A 20,584-nucleotide genomic window follows, 5' to 3' on the forward strand; every position below is an offset into this window, starting at 1 on the left:
TGACTGATTTGACCACAGAGACGCGAGTGTCTGCTGGCTTGACCGCAGTTTCATTCTTACTGAGCCGGGAGAAATACCCCAGACAAATGCGAGGGTGAGAGCAAAACATACGTATGCTGTTGATCAATGAGTAGCAGGTGAAGGACTTACAGTTTAACTGAATTTACACATTTGTCAACAAGTCAACAAGCACAGGGAATCACGAGCGTTTTTGTATCAAACGTTATTGGGGCTCTCGAAGTGCATGTGTTGATTTGAGTGGTGAGATGCTGCACAGGATTGTCCTGATCATCCCGACAGGGATGAAAATGGTTTTGTTGAATGGAGTTAAATAGATTTTTTTTTACTTGACGTCTGTATGAGGCTACACTTTCTGACCACAGGGAGGCAGCCTATGACACGATTTCGACAAACCATGTGTTCATTTGTAGACAGATAGATGCGATGGATAGATGCGATGGATAGATGAGAAAGAAAGAATTAACGAAAGATTGAAAATACTCTATCTCTGTATGGAGCTACACTTTCGAACCACATGGGGGCGTTATGACCTGTATAAGTGTTCAAATAAAAATCTTAAATGGTTAAATAGAATAAAAAGAAAGACGGAAAAGACAAAAAACGGTATCTCTCATGGAACAAATTAGCCTCTCATGAAGCTACAGTGACCACACGGGAATTCATGGCCTGTTTTAAGAGAAAATCACATGTTCAAATTGAAAAGCTAAAAATGGTTTAATACAATTTGTTCAGAAAAAAACTGCTGCTCATTGACAGAGTGGGGGGAAAAAAAGAAGAAATATTTACCGTCTCTCAGTTTCTGAAAAATGGGACAAGAGCTGTTATAAACATCTAAGTAACCTAGTTAGAAAAACTGTGTGTGGAGTTATGATTCATTCCCTCTGACTCCGTGTCTCACTGTCACTTCTCCCTCTTTAACTCCTATTTTAATCTTCTGGGTTTGTTTTAGACTCCTTCTTCAAATAAATTATTTACTGCACTTCTCAACTTTTTTTCTTCTTTCATGTTATTTTCACTTAATTAGGGGGAAAATGGGGCAAAGTCACAAAAGAGGAGTGACGACACGAGGCAGGAGCTTATAAGTCGGAGGCAAAAGAAAACATTATCGGCACGTTCACAGGGTATAAGTGACAACAAGTGAAAATGCTTCTCCACTTGTGAGACATGTGACACCAAAGACTGATATTAAAGATCAAACACTCTTTATTGAACTCAACAGAACGGAAAGCAAAACATATGGGTCATGGTTTCGTCTGCTGGAGCCGAGAGTCCATCATAATCGCTGTTACCACACATCAAGGGCATTGTTGTAAAGTCTGAGTAACATAACCAGTGTAAAAAAGAAAATAAGTAAAGTAAAATTCACTCGTTTGCCTTCATGAGTGAATGTGTTTCGGATAAAGTCTTCTTTGAGGCTGCAATCGAAGGTGGGCTGGGTTCGCTGATGCACAGTTGGCGCTCAGAGATGACGACACACAAAAATCCTTCCTGTGGGGAGGTGCCGATTCCTCCGATTTGACCACATGGATATAAGAAAACAAAATCCCAATGAAAATAGTTGGCAGCTGCTTATGACACACTATAACACACTGCCAATGCTGCAGTAAGATAAACAGGTAACTGGAAAAACAACTTGGTTCGAAAACATGACATTTCTGAATGCATGTCGGACAACAGTGGCACAGAGTGAAGGTCAATTCATCATCGCTCACAAAGCAGGAGCCTCCTCGAGTGAACGACCTTGACTCATGCTCCATAAAACCTGCATGCGTGTTAAATGTGTGTTACAGAAGGTATATTTCCTGTCTGGTGTGTAGTTAGCGGCTCTTCTTTAATGTTGCTGCACAGCTATGCTTAAAAAAAGAAGATATTGCGGGTTTTTCAAAACACGGCACCATTCCAAATCAGGCAAATGAAACCAACAGTCGAGTTCTTGTTCAGGCTCCTCGCAGTACGACCGGGGCAAGGCGACATGGCTCGAGTCCGTGAGGGCACAATGGACCATCATCTTAACCTTGTCCCAGATCTTGAATGAATATTTGCCATCTACGATCTTTGTTCTATGCTGCTTACACCACTTAAAGGAGACATACTATGCTTTAACATTTTTCTCTTTCTTTTAGGGTGTTACGTAAGGTTAAAAAGCCCAAAGACAGCGGTAAGGGGAGTTTCTTCTCCGCCACAGAAAACACTGAAGCTCCTGAAACGCCTCGTCAGCAGTCCGGCCGATGCTTCACATTTCACATTTGCATAATACACATTTGAGCAGATTAAAACTATGAACCTGAACACAAGCAAATTATGTCTCCTTTAATGGCTGGTGATCAGTGCATCAATACAGCTCATTAAACATCAGTAGGAGTTGTTGGATCTGACCAAACATTTACCCACAGGTGCTTGCACGGACCGCACACCCCACGGCGTCACTCTAAGGTCTAAACATACACAGAAAACATTGAATGCAAAAAAATGTAAGACTCAAGTGTTTGGCAAAGAAACTAAACGACCGTCTCCACTGTGAACGGGTAAAGGCTCAGGGTTTCGCCGATATCCGAATGAAAAGAAAGCTGCCGCGCTGAGCTAAACCAACCGCGAGTGCCATGATTTCCCATCATGCACTGAGAAACCCCTCTCTGCCTCTCCTCAGAAAGGAATGTCCTGTTACAATCGAATGTCATAAACTTTTAACATAAAACTCTGTACTTCACACATATATAACAAACAGACTCATGATATAATCGCAATATAGATCTTACATTTCTCATTAGTGTTTATGTATCGGACTCTGAATAAATCTGAATAAAAGAAAAAGAAAATAACACAAACTATTATTTACAAAGTGAATTTTGGCATCCATATTCAGCTTGATATCACTGCAGTATTAGTGGCATACATGAGGGTGGACGAAATAAGCAAAAAAAAAGGGTTTGGCATGTTGATTTGATCTTTTATAATATAAGACTTTTCTTAAAAAATAAAATCAAAACGCAACAGAGACTGCCGATAAATCTGTGCTATCACATGACCCGGTAAGTATAATTATTTGTCATATACAGTATTCAAAGGACTCCTGAAAACTCCCAAGCACGATACAAAGAAGGACGAGCTGGTTAGTATATACAAGTACAGTCTCTTATAGCTGTGCCCCGCTAAATAACTGGTCCTCTCTCTCTCTCTAATACTCTGGATATATAAAAAAAAACTAAAACAAACAAACAAAACCAACGAAAAAGATTCCTGTACACGTCTTCCCCACATCCCCGCCCGCTCTGGGAGGTTATTGTCCTGCTCAAGCAGCCGTTCCTCCATCTGCCCCGTGATTGGTCGCTGAATGATACCTCCTCCACTTTCTGTGGTGACCGTTAGTCATAACGAATCCCTTCCTCTCACCGAGTCCTCCGCCCACTGGCTGTTAGATGAACCACTCCTTTTTTGATTCTTCGATGGTTTCTGGGTTGTCGGTGCTGATGATGGCCGTGTCCGCCGACTCTGCCGCGGACTCGCCGCTGCCCTTGGCCTCGTTGGTGTGGTAGGTGCCTTTGTGACGGAACATGTAGCGGATCAGGAACACCAGGGTGCACAAGATGGTGAAGATCACCACCGCGATGATGCCTGTGCAGGAGAAGGACATCGAGGGATAAATTAGAAGAGCTGGTATTTTCTCCTTTGGTAATTAGATGTGATGGAAATGAGGGGACGTTAACTTGTAACTGTGGGCTAGGGGGTAGAGTGGGCGTTCTCCAACAAGAAGGTTGCCGGTTCAATCCCCACTCTTTCTCATCTGCATACCGGAATGTCCTTGGCTAGATACTGAACCCCTAAATGGCCCCTCATAAATGTTGAGTATACTAAAAATGTAAGTCGCTTTGGACAAAAGCGTCAGCTAAATGACATGTATTGTAATGTAATGTAACTGCACGTGATCTGACAGTACGGCTCACTGATGGAAATACAACACTGTTTGGTATTGAATTGTTGATCTGTCGTTACATGTTCACTCACTATAGCGGTTTTCAGACATGAACACATGGAAAATCTGTAGTCAATGGAGGCCGGACTCTCCCTAGACTTTGCCTTTCACATATGAAGAACAAAGCAGGAGATTCTCGGGTAAGACACATTCACGACAACAGAAACCCCCCCAGAGCATTCCGATTTAGATGTTCGTCTGAGTCTTCCACGTGTAATTCACCTCCTTTTCATCCTGAGATAATTGCCTATTTTCCCCACTTTTGCATCTGTCATGTGTTAAAAACGTCATTGACGTCGCTAAATTCTTCAAATATTCTCCTGCTGTATTCTCACATTGGCAACAGTCTCGGACATTTGCGCAGCTCTCCTTATAATTTCAGGAGAATGTGTGGAGATCAGTTCATGTCTGAAAGCAGCGAGAGCATCTTAGACAAAGTTGCCTCTAGAGACAGCTGAAATGCAAAGCTGAATATGACGACACGGTTTACCTCCAATAATGGCCGAGTCCCTGTTGACTCCATCAGGAATCACTCTCTCCTCATTAAAGGGGAGCTCTGCATCTGAAACAGAGAGAAGGAAGAAAGAGAGTCAAATTATAAGTACATATTATACATTAAAGCAGATTATAAGAACGTCAATGATTTAACTTGATTTTGCCAGAATAGCTGCACTAGAGCAGTTTGCACACAATGAAAAACCAGACAAGAGTATTCAAGAAAATACAGACATGTCATAATGCTGTTCTGCAAACACTTGGTCATTGTTCACACGTTCAAAAACGTGAATAATAGTGTCACAAAGGATTTAATGTCTCTTGATTATTAATTGATGGGTTTTGGGCATAAGATGCAATAAACCAACCAGAGAGCCAACTCCCATTCCCTTTAAAATCCAGGTGTGCTTACACCTGGTTGGATTGACATTGCAAAAATGAAGGTGGATTTGCCTGGTAAGTATGAGAGAACTCTTCCGTCCAGAGGAAACAGATCCGCTCATGTCTTAAGTGAAAGTGCAGAAACGGGTCCACTAACAGCCTGTATAGAAACACATGAGAATCATAATAAAGGCCCCTAAAATAACAGAAGAGTACTGCACCAGACTTCAGACCAAGCTTTTGTTGCTCAATTGCTTTCTGCTGCCTCAAGATAGCAATGCATCAACTGAACACCTGACCGCCCCAAATTTAAAGACCAACACGCCCATGGGTGCTCAGATGTGCACCAACCCATTTGCTATTTAAACAATGTAGACGCTGCATCAGTCTGAGCCTAGCAAACACTGAGGTGAAACTACGAAGGAGACCAAACTGAGGAGAAAGATGCTGTTGTGATGTCGGGCTCGTCTGTTGTGCCGACGGAGGAATAGACACAAACACTTCAAGGGGCATAATCCAAACAACCTGCATATGTGCACACATCCACACAGAAGTTGAAGGAGCCGTCAGCTATTTCTGCTGCTGACTGCATAGCTCTCCAGAGAACTAACCAGATGAGAGGACGAGGCTGGGGAGGGAACTGTGGGTGAAAATAGAAAGTAATTGTGAACAGAAGTTCAGACGCATCAGAGTCTGTCCTCTGCCTGGATGTGCTCGGCCTTAACATCAAGAGTTCATCATGTGTAAAGATGAGACTCGAGGGCACAGAGTTGAGATGAGAGGACCAATACAGTGAAAGGAAGAGAAATCTGAGAAAAAAGAGAAATCTGACGCTGATGATTATAGATGATACGTATGGAAAAAGGTATAGCAGAACAAATATTGATCCTTTCTGCGGAGGGACGGTGGAGCGCTGACGGGGGAGTTTTTATGTGCAGTCTACGGTTTGGACCTGGATTCCGGATCGATGGGCTGGACTGATCTCAGTGAGCTCCGCGTTCCCAGAGGTGCAGTTGGCACCGAGCCTGAGGAAAAACTGCTACGTCCGGAATAACGACGCAGTGGAAAACTAAACACTGCTGTGGAAGGAAACTTTAGCCACGACTACTGATGTCTGTCTGTGTGTGTAGAGGCTGAGTGTGTGGCTGTGTAAGGGATCTGTTTGTTGTGTTGCATGTGTATAACAGTGCACATCTGGAATTACATGAGCCAATTTGAGCTGATTAACAACACATCAAATTTGCATACGTCAACTAAGCATAGCAACGGTAGGAGAATTATAAATATTTTCTGACTGATTACCACATAACTTGTTATTTCTTAGTACAATCATGAATTATGACGTGTGTGTTATACCTCTTTTACACCAAAATAAATATTTTTTTTTAACTTGGGTAAACTTGCTAAGAAAATGCAATTCAATCTTTTGAAACCTCACAAGTTGACCTCCTGGTTGAGGAAGTGATGAGGATACAATGAGAGTCCTTTTAAAGAGATTTCATGGCAGTGTAGCGTGACACTTTCTCATTAGTGGTTATGAATTTGACTTTGCAACATCATCCCCTTCGCCAAGGAGGTTCTGTTCTCCTCCATGTCTGTTAGTCAGCAGGATTACGCAAAGACTACTGGACCTATTACCATGAAGAATGATGTAGTATGGGTGAGGGAATTGTTTTTCCATGTGCTTGAACATTGCCAAGAGAGGGCGTTTTCTTTTATTTTTGTGAAATTCTAAAGAAATAAGACAGATCATTATGAGAATAATCGGGCACATTTGGGGAAGTGAGTGTGTGCGTGGTTCGATATGGCTGGTTCTTCTCACCTGTGTTGTCCAGATGCCAGGGATCTGTTGCAGCAGACATTGGCGGGATGGTGAGAGGTGATGCCCCACAGTTGGATTCCACCAGTTTGCCCTGGTAAGACACCGGCAATGCGGCGGCGGGTTGTCTGTCCGACTGACCGTCTGTCAGCGTGGCCTTGGCCTGTGTGGCTTCTCTCAGCGCAGACTTGAGGGGAGCGATGCCGTTGAACTGCACCCGCGACAAGCACCCGACAAAGCCCGGCGTGTTGTAACGCTCGATGAGGACCGGGTCTACGTGTCCAGTTTCTGCACGGGGACACAGCAATGGAAAGAAGCTTAAGTCATTGATCTCATCTTGTTTGATAAGAATGTCAAACCAGTTTGATGTGATAGAACTTAAGAAGAAGCAAGACTACAAAATTTGCTGATGCTGAGGGATGGTGGGGATCAAAACACACTCCTACGCTTAACTCAAAGTACTGCTATAGGCAAACATTTTGCTGATGCACACAAAACCTATATCCTGCAGGTCTAGAACGCCCAGTAAGAACATGAATCTGCACAAATGAGGAGGAGGGTTTTTGCTGCAGTCAAAAGACGATTCTCCCTGGCTTAAATACACATGTACACACACAAGGTGCCTGCAGAGAAGAGGAGAGAGAGGAGAGACAACAGGCAGCAAACAACAAAATCCCTCCAACCTAAATGTTGAGTAAAATGAGGTCACAGGCACAAACCCGGTCTGATTTCAAAACAGCACAAACAGTCTCTGACACTTTGAAATGAAATGTCCTGCTCCTTCACATGAACTGGCTGTGTGTGCTGACTGAGCCTGGATTGAATTTTAACATGCATGGCTGCTCTGCTGCTGTGGCTGGACGACGGTGCCACACCCAAGAGCAACGGTTTGGATAAATCTGCAGCAAAATGTTAACAAGGGACGACTGTTCTCTCTCTCTGTGTGTGTGTGTGTTTAATGAATTGTGTTATGTTAGACGATGGGGATCTGAGTATCTGGAAATGGCTCATAATTCAATTCTCTTCCTTTATTCCATTTTGATGGGTCAAATACAAGCCTGTATACGTGGGTTTGTGCACTATTGACTGTGCTGCCCGGAATAAAGCTCAATGCTCGTCTTCTGTGTATTCAACATCTGACCAGACCTCCTACAGACACGTACACTGTATATTTATATGCGTTACATATATAACTGAAATGTGGCTCAGCATCACCCCTCAGATGAAGCAGACAAATGTACCTGCTTTCAGTCCCTTCACACCTTTTGAGAATGGTTTGCATATGCAAGTGGGCATGACCCTGCATATGCATGGGGGCGTGCACAAAAGGTGGAGAGAGGCAGACAGACATGAAGGAGAGAAGCGGCTCGGAGCATTATTCTGCACGGTGAGCAGAATACTGATAACAGCATGAATACAGGATATGAATACAGGCACTCTCTGAACCTACTCACTGCAGAGGCCTGTGTTTGAATACCAATAGGCTCTCTGTTACGATTATAACAGGCTGCTTTGCATACAATGCCGACACTACCAGTGTTTAGTTTAGCTCAGACAATCTTCCCTTGTCTTGGATTATTAATCTGGAGCCTGTGATTTCCCAAGGGAGTGTTCATTCGATCAGCGATGTGCCGTCAGACAAGCTAAAGCTTAAAAAAGACAATTAGATCAATACTGATGTGGATCTTTCCTTACATCTCTGAAGAGCATTCTAAGGACTGCCCTCTTGTGCCCGCAGTAGGCTATCGTCTCCAGAAGGTAGCTCTTGAGTCTATCCACTCATTTTCATTGGCGTGATCGTCGAAAAAGCCCTTCAAACCGAAGGGGGAGCTGCATTGCTTTGCACGTTGACCATAGATGTACATAAAGATAAGTCCCATATGATAACATGTAGGTGGCAGGATTTACGACCAATACTAAAGCCAGACACCATGGGGCATTTGAGATGCTTTGGCTTCACTTTCACTTTCTTCATCTATCTTTATACACAGTCTATAATGTTAATACCTGTATTGTGAATAAGCATGGTCTTGACACATGTGTGCTTGTCAAACTTCCACTGTTCTGAGATCAGTTAGTATGTTGTATGCAAAATTGTACACATGTGCAGATCTGTATTTAAGGCAGAGTTGCAGGACTCGAGTCCCAGGACTTGAGTCTAGTCGCACATTTGAGGACATGCAACTTTTTTGACAAACGCTGATAAAAGACCTGACTTGACTTGGAATCCCTGACCTGAAAATTGTCTTAACCATTTTCATAAAATGCTCAGAAGAAAATTATGAATGAGAAATTACGAATGCAAGGATCAAGGTGAAAGGATTCTCCCACATCGACACTAAATGTCTTCTAAGCCTTGTATTACCGGACAATTTGTGATTCATGACCCGACACCTTTTCAAGACAGAGCTGTGTGACGAATGCAATCCTGCAGGATTAGGCAGAAAAAGTGATGTTTCCTTGATGAGGATTAAAATGTCAGTGCTCTAAATACATTGGTTCTCCGCGATCTAAAGCAGTAAATACCACTCAGCAGGTGGAATGCTGCTTTATTGGTTTGCATTTTAACTGCTGCCCTGGTGCTGCACAATAGAGACAAAATGAAACCTGATCTAATAATCCTGTAGCTTTGTTGATTTGTGAATGTTGATTCAGCTCTATGAAATTGTATAAGCTTTAAATAATATAAATACAAGCGCAACACAAACAGGAGCCCAGAAAAATGTTTACTGCCCGGGTGTTTTTATGCGGAGTGAGGTCATCCTCAGCACATTAACAAGTTACATCACCTCCTACTAATTGCACTTATATATTGCACATACATATAGTTCATGTGGGTAAGATCAACACAAAGCCTATGTTGCTGTGTGCATTTATACTTGTGTGTCTGTGTCATTACACCTTCAAAAATACTAGTTGACAGTGTTTTTTTTTCCATACAGGTGTGTGTGTGTGTGTGTGTTTGTATAATTCAAATAATGCCAACTGAAACACAACAGACAATGTTGGAATATGAGCTAATGAATGTTGATTCAACGCATTAGTAGAAATTGGCCTTCAGGCTTGTATTCCTCTCTTTTCTTTGCTCTGGGGACTTTTTATTGGGTCGTCCAGACTAATCCATATAACACTGACAAACACACACAAACCAACAGCTGTCCCACTCACTAATCATGTTTAGAACAGAGCAGGAACAAATGTGTCTGGTCTTAAGACTTCCAATAATGAAATGTACCATTGCACATGATTACAAGTAGGTTTAACAATGGTGTTGCAGGGTGCACCATGTGACCCTTCACAACCCCCCCCCCCCCAACACACACACACACATAGACTGACACGACAAGGTCAGCATGTTGATAAGAGCATTGCACCTCCTGATGGCGTGTCACCAGGGTGACCAACGACATCACATGAATAATTCAAAAGGTGACGTAGCAAACCAAACTGGGACGAGAGGGGTGGTCTGAGGAGAATGGAGAGAGGTGTATTTTGGAAAAGGAGCGAGATGGCGGAGAATGATACGAAGCGTAAAAACCACCTAATGTTTCTCTCAAAAAACAAGGTAGGATGAAGAGAATAGAGAAGAAGGGCGTGACCTCCAAAAAGGGCTGGTGGTGGAGGAGGAAGGTTAGAGACACTAGAGGACAAGGAGAAAGACGAGAGGGTCTCTAGTGTGTGTGCATCTGGGTGGAAAAAAAGAGAGAGAGTGGGAAAAGAATTGGGTGACATGAAGGGTGCTCAAATGGAAGGGCTGGGTAGAGGAGATCACACGCAGTTGCCATGGCAACAAATGGAAGCTGATGTGTGTGTGTGTCGGGGGGGTGTTCATGAAAGTATGATGCATTTGAGACACATCAAAAGAATATTAATGTGACGCCACCTACCACACCCTGTGCAACAGAAATAAATAAGTAACGTGGTCACTATAGCAAACAAACACACAACCACACAAACACACAACCACACAAACACACGTTGGTCATGGCTGATGCGCTGTAGACAGGGGCAGAATAAATTAGGGAGAGGGGAAGCCAGATAGAAATATAAAAAAGCAAGAAAACAGTACAAATAAATAAGGAACACATATATTGTAAGAAAGATATTTTCCTTTATCCTTATTGTATATTGTGTATATTTATGTGTAAAAAGGACATCACCATAATGATTTATCCCTGAACAATAGTCATTCCCTTCTGATACAGAATTTGGTCATAAATTAACTGTTGCCGTGTCATTGAAACAATGTGAATTGGACCAAACTACGAGCTCCAGTGAACTGAGACCTGTGAGGAGAAGAGGTATGGGATGGAGAAACTGGTGGAGGTGGTGAGATGTGACAGATAAACCAGAAGCTGCAGCAGATGTATGTTTGTTAGTTTCAGACCATACACCTGTGGTTGCTACACCCTCCCATGATGGGCACTACACATGCACGCCCACATGTGTTTTTATCACTGCCACCTCCGGCTTCCTCCAGACACAACAGAGATGCATCAGCGAGACAACCAATCATATAGGTTAGCACGCTCTCTAGAAGGAAGACTCTGAGATGCACCAGGATTCTGTGCAAGTCACCTGCGATATAATTCAGGGGTGTAATATTTTCATTAAAATTGTGACTTAATTTGAATTTAAGAATAAAACCGGCAGATGATAACACTCAATTTCTTATTATTAGAAAGACAGACACATGCATAATCACTAACATATGCTAAATAAGACACACACACACACACACACACTGTAGTTACCTATATGTGGAGTTAACGACAGTTTTGAAGCTTCGTCTTCTCTCCCTTGTTCTCCCTCTCAGCTACGTGAGTCTCTTAGTAGAGGACCACATTTGCAAGCATCTCTCCCTCTCTCTCTCTCTCTCTCTACCCCCCTCTCCTCCTCTCTCTCTCTCTCTGCAGTGCAGATCCACCCCCACAGCAGTAGCTGGAGAAAACCAGGATGCCGGATTCCACGCCGGCGTGGAGCAGGACTCGCCAGTCTGACAAGTACAGCTGGTGGCGAACAGACGGGGAGGACAGCGATGATGTCATCCCTTGTATAAACAAAACAGTGACCACATGTAAAGTCACCTCCAACGATCAAAGGGCACGCAGAGATTACATATTTGCCCGGAGACAGATAAGAACGAACAGGCTCTGTGTTATCAGGCTCATATAAAGTCAGGGTTGATCAATGCTCTGATCAGAATCAGAACGTCTGGTCGACACTACAGAAAAAACAGGTATCGAACCAACGGCTGCCTGTAAAGGGGAGGAGATTGATTAAAGTTCATCATGACTTGCTCTGGACAAAAGTCAGCAGCACTGTGAAATATATATGATTTGTGCTTCATTTGGTTCTTATAGAGAATCAATGGGCTCTGACTCTGGAGCTGGATCCTGAAGAGCAGAACAACCCGGAAGACGTCATGAGAAGTGCAGCTGTTGTGCCATTTGCCACCAAAGCAAACATCAAATCAGTCCAGATCAACTAGAGCTGATGTAGAAGGGTGAAATGTCGGCTCATAACTTCTTAATAGTCATAAAATGCAAATGTCTGAGTCCCTCTTCCTCCCGGACCCCTGGTTAAACTGCTGATGACATAACAGGATGGACGCAAAACTGAAAATTAGAAACTCAAATTAGAGACAAAGACTTTTGAGAGCTTTTGGTCATCAACTGAAACCTCAAACCAGAGTTTCGGTAATATGAACAAAAACGTGCTTGCCTCCTGCACAATCGACCCATTGCCTGAACCTGACAATCTCCTGATGTGTTTTTGAAGGACCCAATTCTCCGGACATTTTCCAGAACTCTGGAATGTTGCCAGCATAAGTCTCATCACCCATTCAAGCAGAGATTCATGCTCAAGCACCCTTTGGCATGTGCACTGGAGGAGATTGAACCACCAACCCTCTGGTTCTCTACCTCCTCAGCCACAAGGCCTTAAGCAGTTGGGTCCATGCTGCTCCTTGATGACGACACTTATCTGCTACATTTGAAGGTCAGAGTGACGTCTGAATGTAAATAAAAACGTTAATGGCTGTTATTTGCATTCAGACGTCTTTCCTTTAACTTCCACAGAGAAGAAGCCCATTCACCTTGAAGCCTTTAAGCGTGTGTGAAATAATTGGCAGCACCCATAGGGAACGACATGTTTGAATGAGCGTGGACAGACTTCCAAGAATGAGAGAGGCTCAGGGAATAAAAAGAAATTCAAGATATAAATCAAACTTTTAGTGCAGCACTGAGGTACATGTCCCTCACAACCAGCCCTCAGGGCTACAATCATCTGTCTCTGATAGCAACTTTCAGTGTCACCGTTTCTATTACTCTCCCTCTGCCTGTGGCTCTCAAGCTATTCCCTTAGTTAGACAGTCACATAAAGTCCAGGCACGCACAAACATTAACACACACACACACGCACACACACTGACGCACACACACAGACTAATGTCAGGCTACAGCAGGTTCAGTCGTATATAGCATGTGCTGAATCGTCCCTGTGCTCCATGATCAATACCACTTTAGGACAATTACCCCTGGCAGCAAACACTGTGATTATCATGACTGTGAATCTGAGAGATTCACACTGACAGCTACAACAAACATGCTGAAAAATTAACATTTGCTACACAAACAACTGAACTCTCAATTAAAGAAAAATAAAAAGTTTGATTTTGTGACTAAAAAAGCAGAACAACACGGAGCTGATTCCAGGTTTGCGGTTGACTGCAATTGAATTTTATGCAGTGATTAAACGCTATGTTTATGTTTTATGTGTATACTTATGTTCATGTATTTAAAAGGGACAACACACATTAATTAACGTGCGTGCTTGAGTCCAACATGTAATTGTGCCAGATTTACTCATGCAGTATCTGGTGGATGGATGGTAAAAAACAACAACACACAAATATCATATAGAGACATGTATAAAAAAACACAGTACACACAATGACGCTAAGCATATATAAATAAATCAATTAAATAGCTGTATGATATATGAAAACATGGACAAAGGCACTAAAGTACAACTGATGAGTAAAGCAATATAGAGAAAAACATCCGTATCAAGTAAAGCACATAAACACTAAAATAAAACACATACAACATTTAGTAAAATGAGCAGTAAAACAACGACACAGCCACAAACCAGACGATGACTCAGTTTCCAACAACAACTGTCATTTGTGTCTCTAGAAAACAACTGGCAATGAATTAATAAATTAACTCCTCTGTATTGATCTTTATCTATTATTTAAGATGTTTTAATGCAGGTCTAATTCATGGAGCTCTCCCGCATCTTAATGTAGAGGTTCCTGACAACAATAAACTCTAAATTATTAATTGTTATACTATTTATTCAATATTATTTGAAATGGTGAACAAACTTGACTTTACATATTCTATCATGAAATTATACTTATAAAGTTGCTATTTGTATAGACATGCACAGATGACATAGACATGTTACTGGTGTCCCACTCCTGCTACACAGGAGCAAGACACACACAAATGGAAATTGCATCTTGTGTGTCTTGACATATTATTTGCATCTAAATTTGTGTGTCTTTGTGGTAGTTTTCCATAAGTCCATCATTATCTATACTGCTCTTCCTTTGAGGGTCGTGAGAGGGAGCTGGAGACAGTCCCAGCCGACATTAGGCCTGAGGTGGGGTAAACCCTGGACAGGTCGCCATCATAACACCGGCCCAACAGCCAGAGACCATTCACACTCATGTACACAATTTAGAGTCTCTAATGAACCTAACCATCATGTGCATGTCTTTAGACTGTGGGAGGAAGCTGGAGTACCTGGAGAAAACCCACGCAGACACGGGGAGAACCTGGAGACTCTCCACAGAGATACCCCGGCTGAACTGGGACTTGAACTGGGACAACCAAACTTGATAAGCAGCGGGCGCTGGACCGGAGCGAAGAAAACCATAAGACCCTGCTGTTTTTAATTGATCTCCTAGGGAACATTTTAGTGCCTGAAACATAATGTTACAGCTTTCAGACACATACATTTCAGCTTTCTGTGCTGGGATTTGAACTGTTTTGCCATAAGAAGACAGTGCTACGTCCACTGTACCACCTCTCCGTCTACTTTTAGTTGTCTTCTATCTTGTTTTTTTTACGTCTGTGGTGGTTTTCACAAGCATTTGTAATCCATCTCTGATGCTTGTAAGCCAACTACCCATAACCCTCAGACTGGGCAGGTTGGGCAACAGGGACGGCCATTCAGATTCCATTGCTAACAATAGACAGAGGAGATGTCGCTGTGAGCAGTGTGTGTGTGTGTGTGTGTGTGTGTGTGTGTGTGCGTGTGTGTGTGTGTGTGCGTGTGCGTGTGTGTGTGTGTTCTGTAGCAAACACAGAGTCTGTCTCTGTGTCCTGGAAATAGAGAATCTGATATCTCCACCGTCTGACAGCGTCTCTTGTCTCTGCAGTCCCGACACAGAAGTGGAGCAGATCTGATGAGATGTGCAAGTTCTCAAGCCTGCGTTTGTTCTCACTTTCCTTTATTCTCTGATCACAGTATGTCTTTCATCCTTCTATTCCCCCCGTTCTGTCTCTTTCACATCACTTCTTTCAATATTTTCCTGTGCTGGTTCGGCATATGTGACTTTGTCCTGTGCGTCCTTGGAGCATCTGCACTGTGCTACTTCCAAAGATGGATGGCTGCGTTTTGTGCACGTCCATGCCCACGTATTTTGTGTGTGTGTGTGTATTCGTGCACCGGGCTGTATTCTCAGGGGGTCTCGTTGCGTGTGTGTAGTAGTCGATAGCGCTGGCTGGCGAGTGAAGTCGGCCATTACTTCAACCTCCCTGACTTCCTCAGCATTTGAAGTAGAAGGCAAAAAGGGACGAGAGGAGAGAAGGGGAAACGAGAGAGAAGGAAGAATAGGATAGAAGAGAGTAGAGCAAGCTGCGAATAATGAGAATCACTCCTCTACCAGAAGTGCATTATGAGTAGTTAAAGAAGCTCATAAAACCAACCACAATTGAGGCACAAACCACAGATACCACTTAGGGGAGGGAAAGCTGGGTTAAGGTGAGTGGCTATTGATAATCAGGGTAATTAGGGTCATTGATTTCGAAGGTCGTGGAGTAAATGATGTCGGGATTTGTTAAGAACGACAATCTCAGTAGAAAAAAACACTGCTGCAGGGCCCATTTGTGCTATGAGTCATAATGTGTCATAATAATGGCTGCATATCCATCACAGTCAAACCAAAAGGAAAATCCACCTTTAATGAAAGATGGTCAAACACGGTGCAAACAATTATGAAGGGGATTTCAAAGAGAAAGATTCCACCGGAACATGGTATTTGCCAGATATCATAAATTTATCGGCCATAGATGTGCATGGACATTCGAACACTGCAGGTAGAGGAGGAAGCAGCTGGGGTTGTTTCTGCACCAATAACATTCTGTAGTCCTCGGGCGCCCTCCAGTGGGCTCAGTGTGTTATTGCAGCGTCCTGTCATTTTAGTAACAGGAGCAATGTGTCTGTATATGAATTTGTATTAATTTATTCTGCACTTGATGGAATTTAACTATTTCTGCCTAAAGTTCCTTGTACACAGTGATCAATAAAATATAAATTAAGTATATATTTGTATTGTAAGGACTAATTGTAAAGGAAATGTCTTATCTAAAGGGTTAGAATAGATGGTAGATGCTCAGACAAACTCAATATACAAGTCAAAACAACAACCGTTGAAAACTACAACAGGGTCACATTGGGTTGCCTTTAAATTGTGACTATTTTTGTCTAGTTTTCTCAGATGAATTCTGAGCTCCAGTTGGGGGATGTCAGGTCAAACCAGACCAATAAAATACAAACTGTATGGAGATGGTAACTTTCCAGAAAGGTGTGTAGTTTTGTGTGGGGACGGCAATATGATCTATTGGACTCTCCTTTGTAACTCACAGATAAAAAGATGATGTTAGTCTTAAAAACAGGATAGGCTGGGTTCAGTGTTAATTTACAAACAGGATATTTGGCAGGGAAATAATTATGACTATGACATGTTTACACAGTGACGTTTTGTGCAGTGTGTGAGTATTAATTCTTCAAAGTTGTGAGCAGAAAAGATTATTACTCACTGACACACTTACCATAGACTTTGCCCAAGAACAGCGTCTTGACCAGGTTGAATTGTGTGTCTGAGGCGTCTGGGAGTCTGTAGCTGACTGGAGGGTAATGATCCAACTGGAACCGTGTGAGAGAGAGAGAGAGAGAGAGAGAGAGAGAGAGAGAGAGAGAGAGAGAGAGAGAGAGAGAGAGAGAGAGAGAGAGAGAGAGAGAGAGAGAGAGAGAGAGAGAGAGAGAAATTAAATCAGAATCTGCAGCATTTTAGAAAAGAACCAGACGATGACCTGCAGCACAACTTTCCAGCCTCAGGTCAGAGGCTGGAAAGTTGCTGCAGAGCATCATCACAAGCTCAATGGCTCCCTCTGGTGGTGGAAAGCTGCAAATAACCACCAGGTTAATAAACTCTGATATTACTCCAATGAATCAAGTCAAAGGCAGTTCAATGAATATTAACTGAATATTAACTAATGAAGGTTCGTTATTTTACAACAGGTTTCAGACAGGACAAATTTGACTGATCAGATTTGGCATAAAATAAATGTGTTTCAAGATTTTATAGAAAAAATTTATATTGATTGTATTGATAAATAAATAAAAAATATATGCGGTAAAAAATAAAAATCTACAGACATTAGATAGACAGTTCTGAGTTTTGTGAGCAACTCCACCAGCGTTTATCATTCAAATGTTATCGTTTGTCTCGGATTTTTCTCCATAAACTTGGAGAAAATGCATGAAAATCCCCACATTGAATTGTATTTTCCAAATGATATCCCTGTTACAAACACCGACCAGAAAATCCAGTTGCAGAAGCTCTCCTCACGCTATCATGGCTGCTCAGGAGTCATAACAGACCAAAGGATGAAAGGAAATATCTCTTGTTTGCTTTGCTTTTAATTTAGTTTTTCGCCTTTTTCGTGTTTGGAGTCGAGCTCATCGGAGCTGATTGCAAACTGAGAAGTGATCTTCAGTAAGGATCCTGTACACAAATGGCTCTTTACTGGGACCTGAGCTAAATGATCACACGCACATTAATTAAAGAGTATGCACTTTTTGAAGTCTGCGATAGCTTCAAAGCATTAAAAGACGGCGTGAGAACAAGCTGCGTGTTTACAAAGTAGAGTGTCGGTGGATTTGTGAGAGGAGAGAGGCTGGTAGTGGGGGGGGGGGGGGGGGGGGGGGGAGAATACATGGCTTTAATATCCCTGCAACATAATTGACTTGTTATTGCTGTTGCACTGAAGTTTCTAATTAGCTTGAAGGCAGCAGCCGCCGCTATTGACAAGAATCATTTCGACCCTCCACAAATTGGTTTCCGTGTGTTCCAGAAATAAAAAGGTCTTCCTTGTGCACACGGGAGAGATGCATCTCAGCCTGCACCCACTCTGTAGACTGCAAGCCGACTTCCCTGTAGCCATGCAGCGAGAGAGAGAGAGAGCAAGCGGCTGATTGAAAACAATGACTTTTGTTACTGTCTGTTTTACTGGAAATTTGGTCCATTGATGTGCTGAATAGCTGCTGCGGCCTGTTAGCTGGAGGCTGCGCTGGACTGTCGCTAAAGGGCTAGGATTTATGTGTGTGTGTGTGTGTGTGTATTGTTCTTGTTTGCAGGGTTGAATCAGTACAGTTCTCTCTACCCCCCATGCCCCTCCAGACTATTTCCTCCCTCTCTCTCTCCCTGCACACACACACACACACACACACGGTGAATCCCAATTACATTCTTTCCAAAAGCTTGGTCTCAGCGGTGCATTGTGCTGGTTTTGTTTTCCACAGTGACTGCCGGGCAGGATAATGGAGCACAATTAAATTCTGCTCAGCTTATTTACTTTTATCTGAGAAAACAAATTGGCTTCACCGCCGCGGAGGGCAGTCGGAGTTCCGGAACCTCGCAAAAAGGTCCACAGAGGAAGACACCCGGGGAAGAAACCTCATTTTTACCAAACTTTGTCAATTACAAATTACAATTACTGGCATTCTGTCCCTTTACACTGAACCATTTAGACTAGATGAGTTTCTCCTGGAAGCTCTGTTGCTCCCCTCTCAGGTTACATAAAGCTGAGGAAAGCAAAGTAATCAGGGTTAGACAAAGGGAAAATTAACAATGGGTAAAATCTATTTCCCTAACTATGTGCTCAGAAGGAATCTAATTTAGCCAATGTGCTGTATATATTCAAACTCATTTACAGTACACAAAGAAGTTTTTTACTTCAGTGGAGACTTTTGTTAATGAAATCTGGAGGAGGAGGAGGAGCAAAAAACAAATGAATGCTTAATTTCCTGTGATCACTTGAATGAAGAGTTCAACATTCCATCAGCCAGCCATTTATACCACTAACACCAACCAGAGGAGGAGGAGGAGAGGAGGAGAGGAGGAGAGGAGGAGAGATGAGTAGGAGAGAGGAGGAAGATGAGATGAGATAGGAGGAGAGGAAGGGAAGAAGGAAGGAGAGGAGTCAGAGAGGAAGAGGGAAGAGGAAGAGAAGGTTGAAGAGGAAGAGTGAGAGAGGAGAGGTTGAAAGGACAGGAGATGAGAGGACAGGAGATGAGAGGAAGAGGAGAGGAGGGGAAAGGAGAGAAGACAGAATGAGAGGAGATGTGGAGGAGAGGAAGAGGAGAGGAATAAGAAGAAAAGATAGGCAAGTAGAGAAGAGTGAGAGCAAGAGGAGGAGGAGAGGAGACGAAAGAGAGCAAGGAGGCGACGAGAGGAGAGGAGATGAGAGGTGGACAGGAGACCAGAGAGAGGGAGAGGAGTGAAGAGTAAAGAGTAAAGAAAGGAAAGACAGGAGGAGAGGAGAGTCGTGTCGAAGCCTGAAGCAACTCCTCACTTTCATCTCTGAACCCTCACAGTGTGAGAGCAGGTTGAGAGAAAGAGTCAGAGCTCGAGAGATGGGAACGGATTTCTCCTTCATGCGTCTTTGATAGTGAGCTCACCTGACGAGATCTCACAGACGGCTTTTAAAACCAAACACTTGCTGCCTGCACTGCCCCGGTTTGACTGAACGTGCACTTACTGCAGGTGTTTGTGTGCTCATGCAAAATCCACTCGTCTAAGTCAGCTTGGGGATTATAAAGGCGTTTAATGCATCCAAGTAAACCTCTCTTTTCATATCGTGTGGATCTACTTTTTCATCTCTCAGCCCTTCATTCAGTCGTTGTATTTGTTCTCCACCTCCCTCCTGCTCCCCCTTCTCTCTCAGATTCCAATTACCCTCACGCCTGCTTTTCTCCCCACTGGTTCTCTGGCCTGTCTTTAAACTAAATAGTCGCTTGTCTAAATTGCCTTTAAGATTTGCAGCCTGATAGCGGAGAGGCGAGACCACTGCAGCCTCAGGTAAACACTTGACTCTCTCCTCCTCACTGGAAATTGAATTTGATCCACTGGCGGGCCCACCAGCACGACAGACTTTTATTGCTTCTGACTCGTACTGTATCTCTGCCTCTCGCTTGTGGACGAAAGCAGCTGCAACAAGCCCGTAATGAGCAGGTCAGCAAAAAGTGTAATAACGGACAAGTTCAATTTCAAATGCAGATGGCAGGCTATGAACAAAATGGCATCTCAGGATTTCGTTCTCAATGCACTGATCCAGATTAAAGTTCTGCACATCTTCTCTGACTCTGTAAATGCTGTCACGGTGAATCTCAAGCATCAGTGATAGACCTATTGGATTTATTCATCAGCAGGTAAAGACAAACTTGGAGTGATGTGTCCACCAGATGAATTTAAGTTCAATGTTTACTGTCCTTCAAGCTTTGTTTTTGATCTCCACCAACTCAGATGGGAAATATAAGGT

At 43.0% G+C, this 20,584-nt stretch overlaps 1 protein-coding gene across 1 annotated transcript in view; it reads right to left on the bottom strand.

Moving 5' to 3' along the window:
- Positions 1–1,206: 1,206 nt before the first annotated feature.
- cntnap2a (contactin associated protein 2a) overlaps positions 1,207–20,584 on the bottom strand; it is a 326,430-nt gene continuing 307,052 nt past the window's right edge. Inside the window, exons 24-27 of the mRNA XM_061094189.1 lie at positions 16,814–16,907; positions 6,690–6,974; positions 4,482–4,553; positions 1,207–3,633 (exon numbers count right to left, since the gene is read on the bottom strand). Of these exons, the coding sequence (XP_060950172.1) occupies positions 3,434–3,633; positions 4,482–4,553; positions 6,690–6,974; positions 16,814–16,907 (651 nt within the window). The 3' untranslated portion in view covers positions 1,207–3,433. The remainder of the gene's footprint in view (positions 3,634–4,481; positions 4,554–6,689; positions 6,975–16,813; positions 16,908–20,584) is intronic.

This window comes from Limanda limanda, chromosome 20, assembly GCF_963576545.1.
Source record: "Limanda limanda chromosome 20, fLimLim1.1, whole genome shotgun sequence".
In the NCBI taxonomy this organism is placed as follows: domain Eukaryota; kingdom Metazoa; phylum Chordata; class Actinopteri; order Pleuronectiformes; family Pleuronectidae; genus Limanda; species Limanda limanda.